Source organism: Lithobates pipiens, unplaced genomic scaffold (assembly GCF_037356315.1).
Source record: "Lithobates pipiens isolate NorthernLeopardFrog02 unplaced genomic scaffold, aLitPip1_a1.2 Scaffold_23, whole genome shotgun sequence".
In the NCBI taxonomy this organism is placed as follows: Eukaryota; Metazoa; Chordata; class Amphibia; order Anura; family Ranidae; genus Lithobates; species Lithobates pipiens.
This window is the reverse complement of record NW_027507785.1, coordinates 175,256,954-175,273,203: the sequence shown is the minus strand read 5'-3', so window position 1 is coordinate 175,273,203 and position 16,250 is coordinate 175,256,954. Positions and strand designations below refer to the sequence as shown.

Below are 16,250 nucleotides of genomic sequence, written 5' to 3'. Positions count from 1 at the left end.
AAACAAGAAACATTAATAAATTGAAGTTCAACATGGGGCCTGAATCGAGCAATGTGTCAATAGGGAATGACTGAAAATGGGGGACCAGGTGGGCATCAGTTAAACCAATCAAGGAAGGGGAGCGGGAAGGGAAGGAGAGGGGGAATGAGAAGGATGGGGGGGCATGATCTGAGTGGGGAAGAACCGGTGGGAATAAGGGGGGGGGGAAGGGGAGTCTCATAAAAAGGGTTTGTAAGAGATCATTTTGTTTAAACCTGGGAGAGTAGTGGCATTGAGACATTCAATCTACATTGTTTCTCTTTGTAGTATAGCCCTATCCCAATCGCCCCCTCTTGGACTCTGATGAATCATCTCTAAAACCAGGACTCTAATTGCCATTAAATCAAACTTGTGGTTGTCATGGATATGCAGTAATGTTTGTGTGTCAGCTTACCTCTCCATCCATTTGTTCAGCTTAAGAGGCCAGCCATTCTCACCTGGCTGCTTAAGTAATCTCTCCTCCAAAGCATGGCTCCACCCCAGCCCCTTTCAGGGAACTCTATATTAACCTGTGCACTGCAAGTCAGCCCTGATCAATATTGGGTGCCCTAGCTTCCGTGTGCTACTTGCTGTGTGTTCTATGTCTTATTCCTGTTACCGGTCTTGGCTTGTTCTTGACGATCTTTACCTGCTTGTTGCACTAACCTTTGGGTATCTCCTGACTATCCTTTTGTTGTCGCAGTCTGCTGCTTCCTCTCTACCTCCCTGTAGTCTACCGTGAGATGGGAGCCCCTAGGGGTTACGACCTGGAGCCAGACTGCAGCTAGATCCATCCCCACCACTAGGGGCCTCTGGTGAACACCCACTGGCTCTTAGATTCCGCGCCCTGGTAAATCTCATGCTCTAGCTCCCAGTGTCATACCTGTTGGTACTACAGAGTACCTGCTCTCCCGTATCACCTAGAGCTCCATCCGCAGCAGTCAGCCATAGGGTCCACTACCTTGCAGTGCACTCCAGACCCCAACGGGGTGCATCTGTCACCTGGACTTAGGTGACCTGACAGCGATGAAGTCCAATATGGTTACAAATAGTGGTCGTCTTGCCATCACTGGAGTAGTATAAATGGTCTCCAATTCTTTGGCGAAATTTGCAGATAGTTTTGCCCGAGGGGATGTGTGGGACCAAAATTTTGCCATTAGGAAATTGGTATTTGGTACCCTCAAGGATCCAGCGGGGACATTGGCCACACTTAAAGGTTTCACATGGTCCAGCTGAGGATCGCTCTGGAATGTTATAGTGGCTGCTGGTAAGACCGTCTCTGAGAGAGGAGGCGCTCCCGAACACAATTTCGGGAGTAGGTCTTGCATATCTGCTAAGAACACAATGGTTAGTGAGGAGATGCCAGTGGTTAGACACCATTTTTCTCAATTGTTGATGGTTGATTGTTGATGGTGAGCAGAATAATGTGTTATGAGCTTTGTAGTGTTGGCTTATTGTTGTGGTTTTGGGGAATTGTAAAGCTATGAATTTCTAGTATGTGCTAGGGCACGGTTAAATGCCTTTCTTAGATTAGTGCAGGAGTAGCCTCTTGAAAGGAGGTGGTCTCACAGGGCATTAGCTTGAATCCAGAAGTCTGACTCCAAAGTACAGTTCCTACACAGGCGCAAGTATTGCGCGTACGGTATACTGTGTATCAGTGATTGTGGGTGGGCACTAGAGCATGCAGCAAAATGTTACCAGCAGTTAGTTTGCGATAGAGATCCATGCCAATGTTTCCATCAGTCTGTTTGATGATGGACAGATCCAGGAATGGGATCTGCCCATCGTCAAAGCTAAAGGTAAAAATGTGATTAAGTCATTAACTTTCAACAATTGAATAAACTCTAAAAGCATGCCCCGTCATCACTATGAACAGATCAACGATGTATCTGTACCAGAGAAGAATGTGATCAATGAATGGAGAATAGCGTTCATCAGAAGGTATATGTTTTTTCCCAAATACAAGGGGACACATGAGGTGATACAAGATATCCCCATAGCAACTCCTTGAGTCTGCAGATAGCATTGATAACTGAAGATGAAATAATTATTGTCAATGTAAAATTTAACAGCCGCTGTATGAAATGGTTAAGGGGCAAGGTTGTCTGTTTCATCAGGAAATATTTAGCCATCCGGACGCCTGCTCATGGGGGATACTCTGATACAATGCTTATCTATAGCCAGGAGCAGGTCGTCCGGAGGGAGCTGGATCCCCTCATATGTTTCAAGAGGTCTATCGTATCCTGTATAAATGAGGGTAAGCCATGAACATGTGGCATAAGAAAGGCATCCATGAATTTGCTAGCATTGTCTGTAAGGGATCCTATGCCCGGAGACAATCGGTCTTCCAGGGGGTGAATGAACATTTTTGTGGGTCTTGGGCAGTGCATAAAAGGTAGGGATATGTGGAAATTTGGGAACAAGAAAATCTAAGATATCTCAGTCAATGAGGCCTTGCATTTATGCCAACTAACTCTGAAATTGCTGCACTTCTCTCTTCTGTCGTTAGATGGCCGGGTATCTGGTGACATTAGACAAGACAAGTGCATTGCAAGGACAGACTAGGAATGAATTGGGGTGTCTCAACTAATGTGGGATTTTCTTGATCCCTTGGCCTGCCGGGGGAACCTATTTATTTGGGTGGGGTCAGGTGACTTGGGGTCTGTGCTACCTGGACGGCTGTCTGGGTGGACGTGTGTTGTAATGCCCCGGGCTGCTAGACTGTCTGATGGCCTATCCAGAAGCAAGAGAGCAGCATAGGGTTGGGACTATGGCTTGCAATCCAACCAGAAGCAACGGTTCTGCCGGCCAGAGAACCAGCTGTGGTTGGAGGTAGAGGGGAAGTTGCCGCCATGAAGGGGCAATCCACCTTGCTACCAGAGACAACTGAGAGTAGCTGAAGCAAGTACCTGAGCAATTCTCTCACCAGCCGGGGATGGTGAAGAATTGGGAAAACTTCCGCTGGTGCCAAGCCAGGGACCCAGACAGTGGAGTTGACACTTGCAGAGCATTATTGTGTGCCAGGCCAGGGACCAAGCAGACCAGCGGGGTGATGCTTGAGGAGTATCTGAGTGCCAACCTACTGACCCAGCAGGGATGCGGGAGTGACGCTTGAGGAAGATGCAGTGTGAGCAGATTGGAAGAGCTCAGGAGATCCCATGGCTAGAGGATCTGTTAGTCTAGTGAAAGACTGGGAGCTCAGCTGAGTGAAGTTCTACAATAGGAGATTGTAGAAGAAGTGGAGGAGTTCATTGCAACCGTTGTTAGAAACGGTTACAAGATTGTTGCCATAGGAAACAGCGGTCCTATTCATGCAAACATGGTGTCTAGCTGGATGCCTTTCCCTGCATGGCTGTCTGCCTATAGAAGTCTCGGTGTCTGCCAATTAACATTGCATCTACTAAAGGGTGTCCTGGACCTAACTCTCTCTCCCAGTCTCGCAGTTATTTTTGAGACAATAAATCTCTCTGCATTCAAAAAGTGTCTGGCGCCCATCAATCTGCCTTGCATTACACCCACTATGCCTTGTAACTCACTCTACACAGAAGGATATCAGCTGTCCCTAACTCTGGAAGTCACCATTAGGCCTCAAGGGGTCCGGAACTTGGCTACATGTGGCCTAAATACTGGAATTTATTTTAAAAAAAAAAGAGCTTTAGTAAAATGTACACTGCTTCAAAAAAATTGAAGGAACAATTTGAAAATGCATCAGATCTCATTGGGGAAATATATACTGGATATCTATACTGATATGGACTGGGTAATGTTAGGAACGAAAGGATACCACATTGCTTGATGGAATTTAAAATTATCAACCTACAGAGGGCTGGAAAAAGTGAAAAATTGATGCAGCAGGCTAGTCCATTTTGCTGAAATTTCATTGCAACAACTCAAAATGGTACTCTGTAGTTTTATGGCCCCAATGTGCTTGTATGCATGCCTGACAACGTTGGGGCATGCTCCTAATGAGACGACTGATTGTGTCCTGGGGTATTTCCTCCCAGATCTGGACCAATGCATCAGTGAGCTCCTGAACAGACTGAGATGCAACCTGGCGGCGTTGGATGGACTGAAACATAATGTCGAAGAGGTGCGCTATTGGATTTAGGTCATGCGAGCGTGGGGGATATTCAATGGTATAAATTCCTTCATCTTCCAGGAACTGGATGCATACTATCGCCACATGAGCCCACATATTGTCATGCACCAGGAGCAACCCAGGACCCATTGCACCAGTGTAGAGTCTGACAATGGGTCCAAGGAGATCATCCTGATGCCTAATGGTAGTAAGGGTGTCATTTTCTAGCCTATAGAGGTCTGTGCATCCCTTCATGGATATGCCTCCCCAGACCATCACTGACCCACCACCAAACCGGTCATGCTGAACAATGTTACAGGCAGCATAATGTTCTCCATGGCTTCTCCAGACCCTTTCACATCTGTCACATGTGCTCAGGGTGAACCTGCTCTCATCTGTTTAAAACACAGGGCGCCAGTGGTGGACCTGCCAATTCTGAGGTTCCATGGCAAATTCCAATTGAGATCCACGGTGCAGTGAGCACAGGGCCCACTAGAGGACGTTTGACCCTCAGGCCACCCTCATGAAGTTTATTTCTGATTGTTTGGTCAGAGACATTTGCACCAGTGGCCTGCTGAAGGTTGTTTTGTAGGGCTCTGGCAGTGCTTATCCTGTTCCTCCTTGCACAAAGGAGCAGATACCGGTCCTACTGATGGATTAAGGACCTTCTACGACCCTGTCTAGTAATTGCTCCTGGAATCTCCTCCATGCTCTTGAGACCCCACAAACCTTCTGGAAATGACATGTATTGCTGTGCCACCCTGGAGGGCTTGGACTGCTTGTGCAACCTCTAGGGTTCAGTCATCGCCTCATGCTACCAGTAGTGACACTGACCCTAGCCAAATGCAAAACTAGTGAAAAACAGAAAAGAGAAGTGGGTGAAACAAATGTCGGTGGCCTTCACCTGTAAAACCATTCCTATTTTGGAGGTTGTCTCATTGCTGCTAAGGATGAGCTCCGGCGTGTTTGCATACTCCATGTGCAAAGCCCGCCAGGAAGTGGGCACAGCGCTGCGCCAATCACAGGCAGAAAGACATTGCCCCGATGCGCGGCTGCAGAGATTGGGCAATGTCTTGCTGCCGGTGATTAGCGCAGCGCTGCTCCGACTTCCTGGCGGGCTCTGCACGTGGAACATGCGAACACGCTGGAGCTCATCCCTAATTGCTGCCCATCTAGTGCGCCTGTTAATCAGTTTCAGCTGCTTTGGTGTTAATGAAATTGACAACCCCCTCTGCTACTTAACGGACCAGATCGATATCCCAGGAGTTTAATTGACTTGATACTATACTCTGATTAAAAAGTGTTCCTTCAATTTTTTGAGCAGTGTAGTATTATGTTGATGTTGGTGAAATTACCTGCTGGGTATTTGAACTTCTACTGCATAAATTAAGTATAGAGGATGATTTGTAACATGTTGCCCAGATTTTTAAATTTTAACCCCCTAGCAGATATAAAAGGCACAAATAAATGCAGCTCTGGAATTAATATTTAATTCAATGTGTTGGTTTAATTTAAAAAAATGCAATTACCTCAATTTTTCTTGGTTTCAGCCTCTCGCAATCCCCTGCACAGCAGAGCACAGACTGAAATAGGGAGAAGCAGCACAAAGCCAGTCAGCTGTGCTGCAGTGCTCATGTGCTAACAAAGAGCATGCTCATAGGTGGAGCTAGCAGAGTGACAGAGTTGGGCTTATCAATGTGCAGCTTCTCCTGTAACTGTTTTGTTACAGGGTGGAAAGGAGACCTGTAAAAAAACAGCTAACAAAATATCAGGTCCCCTCCTCTGACTGTGCTGTGTATCAGAGCTATGTAAATCTCAGAACCGGATGGACAGAAATGCAAATAATTTGGAAGTTAAATACAAAGCAACTATTTTTATTTTTTATTCTTATTTTGTTTACTCCTCTAAGTATCTGCATAGCCGTTGTGTGGTCACATGATCTTTCCTTTGTTCTTTGGCATCTGCTGGTAGAGGTATTTGGGAGGGTCTTCTTTTACTCTCCTGATGTATACTCTCTACATTTTGAGTCTGCATTTGATCAGCCCTGATTGGTGCTATGCTAGGCATATGGCAAAAAAAAACAAAACGTTTCAACAGAGCTATTCTGTCTTAGCCAATAAGGAGGGGAGTCCTGTACAGTCCAGACAATCCTGAAACACCCTTGGATCTAGATGGACCTCAGGGTAAGTATTGGAAGGGCTGAGGGGGCTGCTGCACACAGAAAACTTTATATTAATGCATAGAATGCATTAAGATAAAAAAAAAAACTTCTGACTTTACAACTACTTTAAAAATAATTGCCTATTTGTAAACAAATAAAATAAGTGCCTATACTGTTTAAAATCCAGTAATAAACTGTCTCACCCTTCTCTGCACATGCTCAGTTGCTCTTTATTTTTAGGCACTGTGCGGAATTTGTAGAGGCCGATCTGCCTAAAGATTGAATGCTGCGCAGGGGCTCCAGGCTTCAGCAAAATTGCAGCCTTCAGCAAGAAGAAACAGGAACAATGCTATATAATGCTATAGGAGTACCTAAAATAAAAATAATAATAATGCTGGAGGCAATTTACAGCACACTAATTTTGGTAGGATACTTATTAACCACTTAAGCCCCATACCAATATGCAGCCAAAGGACCAAGCCCCTTTTTGCGATTCAGCACTGCATTGCTTTAACTGACAATTGCGCAGTCCTGTGACGTGGCTCCCAAACAAAATTGGCGTCCTTTTTTTCCCACAAATAGAGCTTTCTTTTGGTGGTATTTGATCATCTCTGCAGTTTTTATTTTTTGCGCTATAAACAAAAATAGAGCAACAATTTTGAAAAAAATGCAATATTTTTTACTTTTTGCTATAATAAATATCCCCAAAAATATATTAAAAAAAATAGTTTTTCCTCCGTTTAGGCTGATACGTATTCTTCGACATATTTTTGGTAAAAAAAAACGCAATTAGCGATTATTGATTGGTTTGCACAAAAGTTATAGCGTTTACAAAATGGGGGGTAGTTTTATAGCATTTTTATTATTATTTTTTTACTAGTAATGGCGGCGATCAGCGATTTATATGTTTGTCACTGCGACATTATGGCGGACACATCGGACATTTTTTACAAGTTTGTGGAACCATTGTCATTTATACAGCAATTAGTGCTATTTAAATGCACGGATTCCTGTGTAAATGGCACTGGCAGTGAAGGAGTTAACCACTAGGGGGCAGTGTAGGTGTTATGTATGACTTTGTGTTTTTTTTTATTGTAGGGGGCGTGGCCTGGCATGTGACGTCACTGATCGTCCTTCCCTATAAAAGGAAAGAGACGATCGGTGACGGCCACACAGGGAAGCACGGGGAGAGGTTTGTTTACACAGACCTCTCCTTGTTCTTCAGCTCTGTGACCCGATCGCGGGACACCATCGGCGATCAGGTCCGCTGGTCCCACGGTCACAGAGCACAGGACCGGCGGCGTGCTCCCGACCCACGGCTGGGCACTTGAAAAGCAACGTACAGGTACGTGCTTGTGCCCAGCTGTGTCATTCTGCCAACGTACATCGGCGTGAGGTGGTCCTTGAGTGGTTAATGTAGCATGTATGTTTTTCCCAAAGAGCATTATTTTTTATCAAGTTCCCATGGGTAAAGTTATGCTTCAAAATATCAAAGCTTGACTTTAAGCTGTAATTCACCCCAACCCCAATCAATTCCAAACCGTTCCCATCTTATTTAAAAAAAACAAAAAACTCCCCCACCTTCTGTAACTGCTACTCCTTTTGCAATACAGTTGTCTGTAGATAATCATTACTACCAATCATCCCAAGGTATAGCCCAAAAGATGACAAAAAAATCCTGTGGAATTGTGATACTGATATCTTACCTTGTTACCAATTTTGTTATAATAACATGCTTTAACTTTATCACTGACTGATATATTACAGAGTTAAACATTTATATTTCCTGCCATAATTTCTATTGTTTGCTTTTTGATGAATCCTTGCATAATCTATTTGCAGAGAATGAACAGCAAGTTAAGTACCATGCAGGAGAAAATATGCGATGGTCAGTGCCCAATGCCATTATTCACGTGTCTTCATGTCAAGCCAGATGTATCGGAGCTAATGTTTGCTGGTAAGGCTATGGTTTTCTTCTGTAAAATTAGAATGGCATGCTGGCCTGTATACTTTATTGATGTGTATTTTAGTGGTAATTTCAAAAGAATCTAAACAGTGTGACGACTCCTATATTTTGACATACAGAATACAGTATGTGAGCTAAATTGATAAAATTAAAGATTTAAATTTTTCTTTGTTTTCCTTGTATGTTGCTAAATGTTTTTAATAAAAATTGGATTAAGAAAATGCGCTGACGAACATTAGCCACCAGCAAAACTAGTCAGAAAAAATCTGCAATCAAAATAATATAAGATAAATGCGGCGCTAAAAATGAAAATAAGCATGTGAATAATCCATAATAATGATTGATAAACGTGTATATACAAAAATACAAGGTCCCGGCGCCGCCATTCTATCTAAGGGAAACAGGCAGTAGAGCCTTGCGGCTTCACTGCCCGTTTTCTACTGCGCATGTGCAAGTCGCGCAGCGCTTTGTGAATGGGGCGCGCTGTGTTCTGGGACACACAGTTCCCAGAACACAGTACGACCCATTACCCAGATGACGCCGCGCGGAGGAGAGAAGACCAAAAGATCTCCGTGGAGGAGGAAGAGGCAGATTAGGATGATGTGCCTAGCAACAGGCATTTCTGGTAAGTTAAAAAAAAGTTTTCATTTTTTTTTTTTCTGATTTTTTTTCTAATTTATGTTTTTTTTTGTTTTTTTTTTCAGGGTGGCGCTCCACTTTTTAAATTTTCCACAATTTATCCTATGGAGGAAAAATTTACTAATATGGGGAGTATACAGTGCCTTGCGAAAGTATTCGGCCCCCTTGAACTTTTCAACTTTTTGCCACATTTCAGGCTTCAAACATGAAGATATAACATTTTAATTTTTTGTGAAGAATCACCAACAAGTGGGACACAATTGTGAAGTGGAACGAAATCTATTGGATAATTTAAACTTTTTTAGCAAATAAAAAACTGAAAAGTGGTGCGTGCAAAATTATTCAGCCCCTTTACTTTCAGTGCAGCAAACTCACTCCAGAAGTTCAGCGAGGATCTCTGAATGATCCAATGTTGTCCTAAATGACTGATGGTGATAAATAGAATCCACCTGTGCGTAATCAAGTCTCTGTATAAATGCACCTGCTCTGTGATAGTCTCAGGGTTCTGTTGAAAGCGCAGAGAGCATCATGAAGACCAAGCAACACACCAGGCAGGTCCGTAATACTGTTGTGGAGAAGTTTTAAAGCCGGATTTGGATACAAAAAGATTTCCCAAGCTTTAAACATCCCAAGGAGCACTGTGCAAGCGATCATTTTGAAATGGAAGGAGTATCAGACCACTGCAAATCTACCAAGACCTGGCCGTCCCTCTAAACTTTCAGCTCAGACAAGGAGAAGACTGATCAGAGATGCAGCCAAGAGGCCCATGAGCACTCTGGATGAACTGCAGAGAACTACAGCTGAGGTGGGAGAGTCTGTCCATAGGACAACAATCAGTCGTACACTGCACAAATCTGGCCTTTATGGAAGAGTGGCAAGAAGAAAGCCATTTCTCAAAGATATCCATAAAAAGTCTTGTCTAAAGTTTGCCACAAGCCACCTGGGGGACACACCAAACATGTGGAAGAAGGTGCTCTGGTCAGATGAAACCAAAATCTAACTTTTTGCCCACAATGCAAAACGATATGTTTGGCGTAAAAGCAACACAGCTCATCATCCTCAACACACCATCCCCACTGTCAAACATGGTGGTGGCAGCATCATGGTTTGGGCCTGCTTTTCTTCAGCAGGGACAGGGAAGATGGTTAAAATTAAGGGGAAGATGGATGCAGCCAAATACAGGACCATTCTGGATGAAAACCTGTTGGAGTCTGCAAAAGACCTGAAACTGGGACGGAGATTTGTCTTCCAACAAGACAATGATCCCAAACATACAGCAAAATATACAAAGAAATGGTTCACAAATAAACGTATCCAGGTGTTAGAATGGACAAGTCAAAGTCCAGACCTGAATCCAATCGAGAATCTGTGGAAAGAGCTGAAAACTGCTGTTCACAAACGCTCTCCATCCAACCTCACTGAGCTTGAGCTGTTTTGCAAGGAAGAATGGGCAAGAATTTCAGTCTCTCGATGTGCAAAACTGATAGAGGCATACCCCAAGCGACTTGCAGCTGTAATCGCAGCAAAAGGTGGCTCTACAAAGTATTAACGCAAGGGGACCGAATAATTTTGCACGCCCCACTTTTCATTTTTTTATTAGTCCAAAAAGTTTCAAAAATCCAATAGATTTCGTTCCACTTCACAATTGTGTCCCACTTGTTGGTGATTCTTCACAAAAAATTAAAATGTTATATCTTTTTATGTTTGAAGCCTGAAATGTGGCAAAATGTTGAAAAGTTCAAGGGGGGCCGAATACTTTCGCAAGGCACTGTACCAGCAATTAACGCTGTTATATCCTCTGTGAATAAACGTTTGACTTGTCCGGTTGACAATGCACAAATGCTTAGGGATCCAACTGATTAATTGGAATTCCTGTTAAAAAACATTTTCTTCTTGGCAGGTTCAGTGGCTCAACCTGCAGTTGTGGCAATTGGGGTATGTCAATCTTAGAGAAACCATTTGAAACAGGTGCTCAAGATTTTCTCTGAACAGCAGGCCCAGGACTTAGCCGAGCTGCCATTAGCTTTGTGTTTTGCAGTTGACGCAGTCAGATTCTATTCTTTAAACCTCTCGCCTTATGCTTGGGTTGGTACATATGCATAGAATCCCATGGTTGGGATCAATTGGGTATCAATTTACTCAACGTAACATTATTTTTCAAAATATAGAAAGAAATTGGGCTAACTTGTCTACAGTTGTTTTTTTTTTTTTTTTTTTTTTTTAACTCCAGTGTATTTTATCCAAAAAAAATGCATTTTTAAAACCACTGCGCAAATACAGTGTGACATAAATATTGCAATGACAGCCATTTTATTCTCAAGGGTGTCTGATAAAATATATAATGTTTGGGGGTTCTAAGTAATTTTCTAGGAAAAAAAATTATTTTAACTTGTAACCAACAAATCTCAAAAAGAGGCTCGGGGCTGAAAGGGTCACTATATATTTATATATGAAGCGGTACCCCCATGAGGGCTGATGATTGACTCTATACCCCACTGGCTACCCTGACTCTGCAGATTCTCTCTTACCTCTGACACCTTGGGTTCCATTCTGCAATGTGGCATTAGCAATAAGAAACTCACACGATATCACCAAACCACTCAGAAAGATTTACTGAGATAAGTAATGGAATACAATGAAAAGCATGAATGAACCCAAGTTATGATTGACAACCGTTATCACTTGATGCACATATACAGAGCATATAACCTTATTACCTGAAGGGGGTATATGTGAAAGATGAGATGGGTACAGAAAGATAGGTACTCAATATCTTCAAGACCTATATTAAATACCTTCCCACTGAGGCCTCAACAAACAGACCAAAATGCAATATATAAGCTTTACATTCAGTAACATAGTGAAAAATTAAGCATATACACTAATGGCTCCCCCAGGCTAAAATTCAGAGATCAACTTGTGAGTAGAGCAGCAATGCTTAGTAAAAGAAGATGTTTTGATAGTTCTTTAAACTCCAGATGTCTTCAGCTAGCCTGATGGTTAAACTTCAGTATATTGTTGTAATTTGTAATCCACAAAGACAAAAGGAAAGAAATGACTGTAGACCAAAAGGTGTGCTGATGATTGCTTAATTGAAGAAATATCACCACGTGTAGATTCCTCTTTACATGTGAGTGTAATACAGTACTGACCTTACAGCACGGGAGAAAGACAAGGCCCCAAAGTCCAGCTGTATGATGCCTTTGAAGAAGTAGACTCACCTCTGTGGAACTACAAGTCTCACCAGTAGTCTGCAGAAAGAACTCGCTCAGCAATACTGTAATCTCTCCTGGAATGGGCAGGTGCCCTCTCACCACAATAGACTCCAATAGCTGTGAGGCTCCATCCGGAATCCTTTCCTGGTGTCTCCATCTGGTGAAAATGGCTCTGAAGTGCAGGCCATCCACTTGCTAGAATAGAGGGCTGTCCTCCAAGATCCCTCAGAGGTGGGTGATCCGACTCTCCACTCCATAGGCCGCTGTCTCTCACTCGTGGTCACACACACACCTCCTGCTGGCAAGTGTTGAATTTCATCCAGACAGTCTGAAAACAGGCCCCGTCTCTCCTTTGTCACTCCTCCCATCAGGCAGTTCTGCGCGCTTTGCATTGTCTGTCCTTTAGTCCAGGGCTGATCCAGCTAAAAGTCACTTCCTCCTCCAGGCTATATCTCCCACAATGCTTTGCTGCATTATTCTGAAAGAGTAAGTAAAATTCCTAATGGAAACCAGCAGACACTAGGGGGAGCCAGACTCATTTGCAAACAACGAACTGTTCAACTATAATGATTATAGTAGCAAACCCCTGTGTGTGTGTGTGCGTGTGTGTGTGTGTGTGTGTGTATATGTATATGTATATGTGTGTATATATATATGTATATATATATATAATCTCAAAGGCGGACAGGGTTAAGAGGTAACAAACCTCGGGACTTTTAAGGTGTCAAATATACAGGTCTAACCACCATGTGTAAAAAAATAAAATAAAAAAATAAAAATAAATAAATACATTTTATTACAACATAATAAAAAAACAAGAGAATCCACAATATCAAATCCAAGATGTCCTGTCCTATTTCGTGATTTCAGCATATAAAAGAGTCACACCATCAATCTCCTGAGGAAACTCTGAGTAAAACATGTCGAGAGTGGTAGTGCCTTGTATACATATGTTTGATTAATCTACTTGCTGTTTTGGATTTGATATTGTGGATTTTCTTCTCATGTTTTTTATTATGTTGTAATACAAATTTATTTTAATTTTTTTACCCATGGTGGTTAGACCTGTATATTTGACACCTCAAAAGTCCTGAGGTTTGTTACCTCTTATCCCTGTCTGCCTTTGATATTTTCTATTGGGGATGTGGTGTCTTACAATTTGATCCCTTCATCTTGCTTTGCATTGTGTGTGTGTGTGTGTGTGTGTGTGTATATATATATATATATATATATATATTGTGTAATATTCGCCATCATAGCTATTGATTGATGCAGCCTTTTCTTTACTTTATTCTGGCTGCTATTTTTAATAATCGCTGTGTTTTATTTTCTCATATTGAGACTTGGATTAGACTAGCGACCATTTCTAAGGGATACCAAGGCTTGGCTACTCATCCAGCTGGATATAACACAGAATATGAGATGCATCCTTTTATCCTGTTTCCATTTGAGATCGAGGCTTGGCTCTGCCATGAGTCATACTTTCAGCACTGATTGGCCAATTACCGTGGTCTTCCCCTGCTGGATACAAATATTGCGTGGCTATGAACGGCATGTACATACCCCCTATGACGTCAGTTGTGACAACATTTAGGACGCAGTCTACGAATGTGCTGTGCCGTGCCATGCCTATCCTGCTGTGTACACGGGCTGCCTTGTTTCCATGCTTCCTGCTGCTTTTGGATTTTGGCTTTCCTGTTCGTGGATATTGAGTACCATCAATCCCCTCTTTTTTTTAAATAGTTTTCTATGGATTTACACTATATGGATGCACCTTTTCATTGCATAGCCATGCTGGGAACACGTCCTTGCAAATCCACAGAGTTGGCATTGAATTTGTCAAATCTTAAATCCTGTGATTGGATGACATCTGTTAATAAATAATAATAATAAAAAAAAAAAATATATATATATATATATTTTAGTAATGAGAACGGTATCACTAGCAGTAATCAGCATGAATCGTTCTTGCCAAACCAATCTATTAACCTTCTATGAGGAGGTGAGTTGCCACCTCTAGATAAAGGAAGGCCCGTAGATGCGGTGTATCTGGATTTTGCAAAAGCATTTGACACAGTTCCCCATAAACGTTTACTGTACAAAATGAATATCTGTTGGCATGGACCATAGGGGTGAGTACATGGATTGAAAACTGGCTACAAGGGCGTGTTCAGAGGATGGTGATAAATGGCGAGTCCTTGGAATGGTCAGGGGTGGGTAGTGGGGTCCCCCAGGGTTCTGTGCTGGGACCAATGTTTAATTTGTGCATAAACGACCTGGAGGATGCGGTAAACAGTTCAATCTCTGTATTTGCAGATGATACTAAGCTAGGCAGGGCAATAACTTCTCTGCAGGATGTGGAAACCTTGCAAAAAGATCTGAACAAATTAATGGGGTGGGCAACTACATTAATGAGGTTTAATGTAGAAAAATTTAAACTAATGCATTTGGGTGGCAAAAATATGAATGCAATCTATACATTGGGGGGAGAACCTTGGGGGGGGGGGGGGGGGAATCTAGGATGGAAAAGGACCTGGGGGTCTTGGTAGATGATAGGCTCAGCAATGGCATGCAATGCCAAGCTGCTGCTAACAAAACAAACAGAATATTGCCATGCATTAAAGCGGGAGTCTGCCGGGACTCCGCGTTTTTTTTTTTTTTTTTTTTAAAAGCCAGCAGCTACAAATACTGCAGCTGCTGACTTTTAAAATAGTGACACTTACCTGTCCAGCGCGCCCGCGATGTCGGCACCCGAAAGCCGATCTCTGGATCGTCTCTCGGGTGCTGCCGCCGCCATCTTGGGTATGGGAATCAGGAAATGGAGCCTTTCGGCTTCATTTCCCGGTTCCCTACTGCGCATGCGCGAGTCGCGCTGCGCAATAAGGACGGTCCCCGCTGCCTCTGGGATCTGTGTGTTTCCCAGCAGGCAGCGGGGCACTTGCGGAAAGGGACGGGCACTTGCGGAAAGGGGCGTAATCTACGCCCCTTTCCGCAGAGAGCTATCCCGGAAGTGGATGCAGATACCTGTACTGTACAGGTATCTGCACCCCCTCCCCCCTGAAAGGTGCCAATTGTGGCGCCGGAGGGGGGGAGGGTTCCGATGAGCGGAAGGTCCACTTTAGGGTGGACCTCCGCTTTAAAAAGGGGATTCATTCCAGAGAGAAAACGATAATTCTCCCACTCTACAAGACTCTGGTATGGCCGCACCTACAGTATGCTGTCCATTTCTGGGCACCAGTCCTCAGGAAGGATGTACTGGAAATGGAGCGAGTACAAAGAAGGGTAACAAAGCTAATAAAGGGTCTGGAGGATATTGGTTATGAGGAAAGGTTGCAAGCACTGAATTTATTCTCTCTGGAGAAGAGACGCTTGAGAGGGGATATGATTTCAATATACAAATACCATAATGGGATAAAACTTTTTCACGGAATGGAGTTTAACAAGACTTGTGGCCACTCATTAAAATTAGCAGTAAAGAGGTTTATCCTTAATCTAACCTGGAGGGTACTTTACTGTAAGAGCGGCAAGGATGTGGAATTCCCTTTCACTGGCAGTGGTCTCGGGGGGCATCGATTAATTTTCAAGAAACTATTAGATAAGCGCCTGAACGGCCACAACATAGAGGGATATACAATGTAATACTGACATATAATCACACACATAGGTTGGACATCCATTACAAGGTTGGGATATTACATCATACAAAAGACTCCAGGTGCAGGTTAAAAATGCATACTCCTCTTTTATTAGTAAATGACAATTGGCCTCCAATCTTCTATATTTGGACTTTCTGGGGCACTAGGCAGGGGTGTCCACTGTCCCCCCTGCTTTTTGCCCTGGCTATAGAGCCTTTGGCTTGTCTTATGCGGGCCTCTCCTGATAACAGTCTGACTTGGGGAGCTATGAAGGAAAAGAGATAATTGTATGCAGATGATCGTTTTCTTTATCTGACTAATAATCTGCTCATCTTTGCCGGTAGTAATGAAATATATTAAGGAGTTTGGCAGGTTCTCCCCGGGTTAGGCATAAACTGGGAGAAATCCATGTTGATGCCCCTGGACCCCCTTCCAGATTCACTACCTCTTCACGTTACCCCTTTAAGGTTGTGTCTTTGATAAAATATTTGGGTATAACTATTTATGACTCCCCACAGTCATATATTGTGGATAATAT

The 16,250-nt window shown here is 43.1% G+C and overlaps 1 protein-coding gene across 1 annotated transcript in view; it reads left to right on the top strand.

Moving 5' to 3' along the window:
• The window catches only part of PLA2G4A (phospholipase A2 group IVA), a 387,554-nt gene that overhangs the window by 225,456 nt on the left and 145,848 nt on the right, over nucleotides 1–16,250 (top strand). Inside the window, exon 11 of the mRNA XM_077452645.1 lies at nucleotides 8,100–8,214. Within this exon, the coding sequence (XP_077308771.1) occupies nucleotides 8,100–8,214 (115 nt within the window). The remainder of the gene's footprint in view (nucleotides 1–8,099; nucleotides 8,215–16,250) is intronic.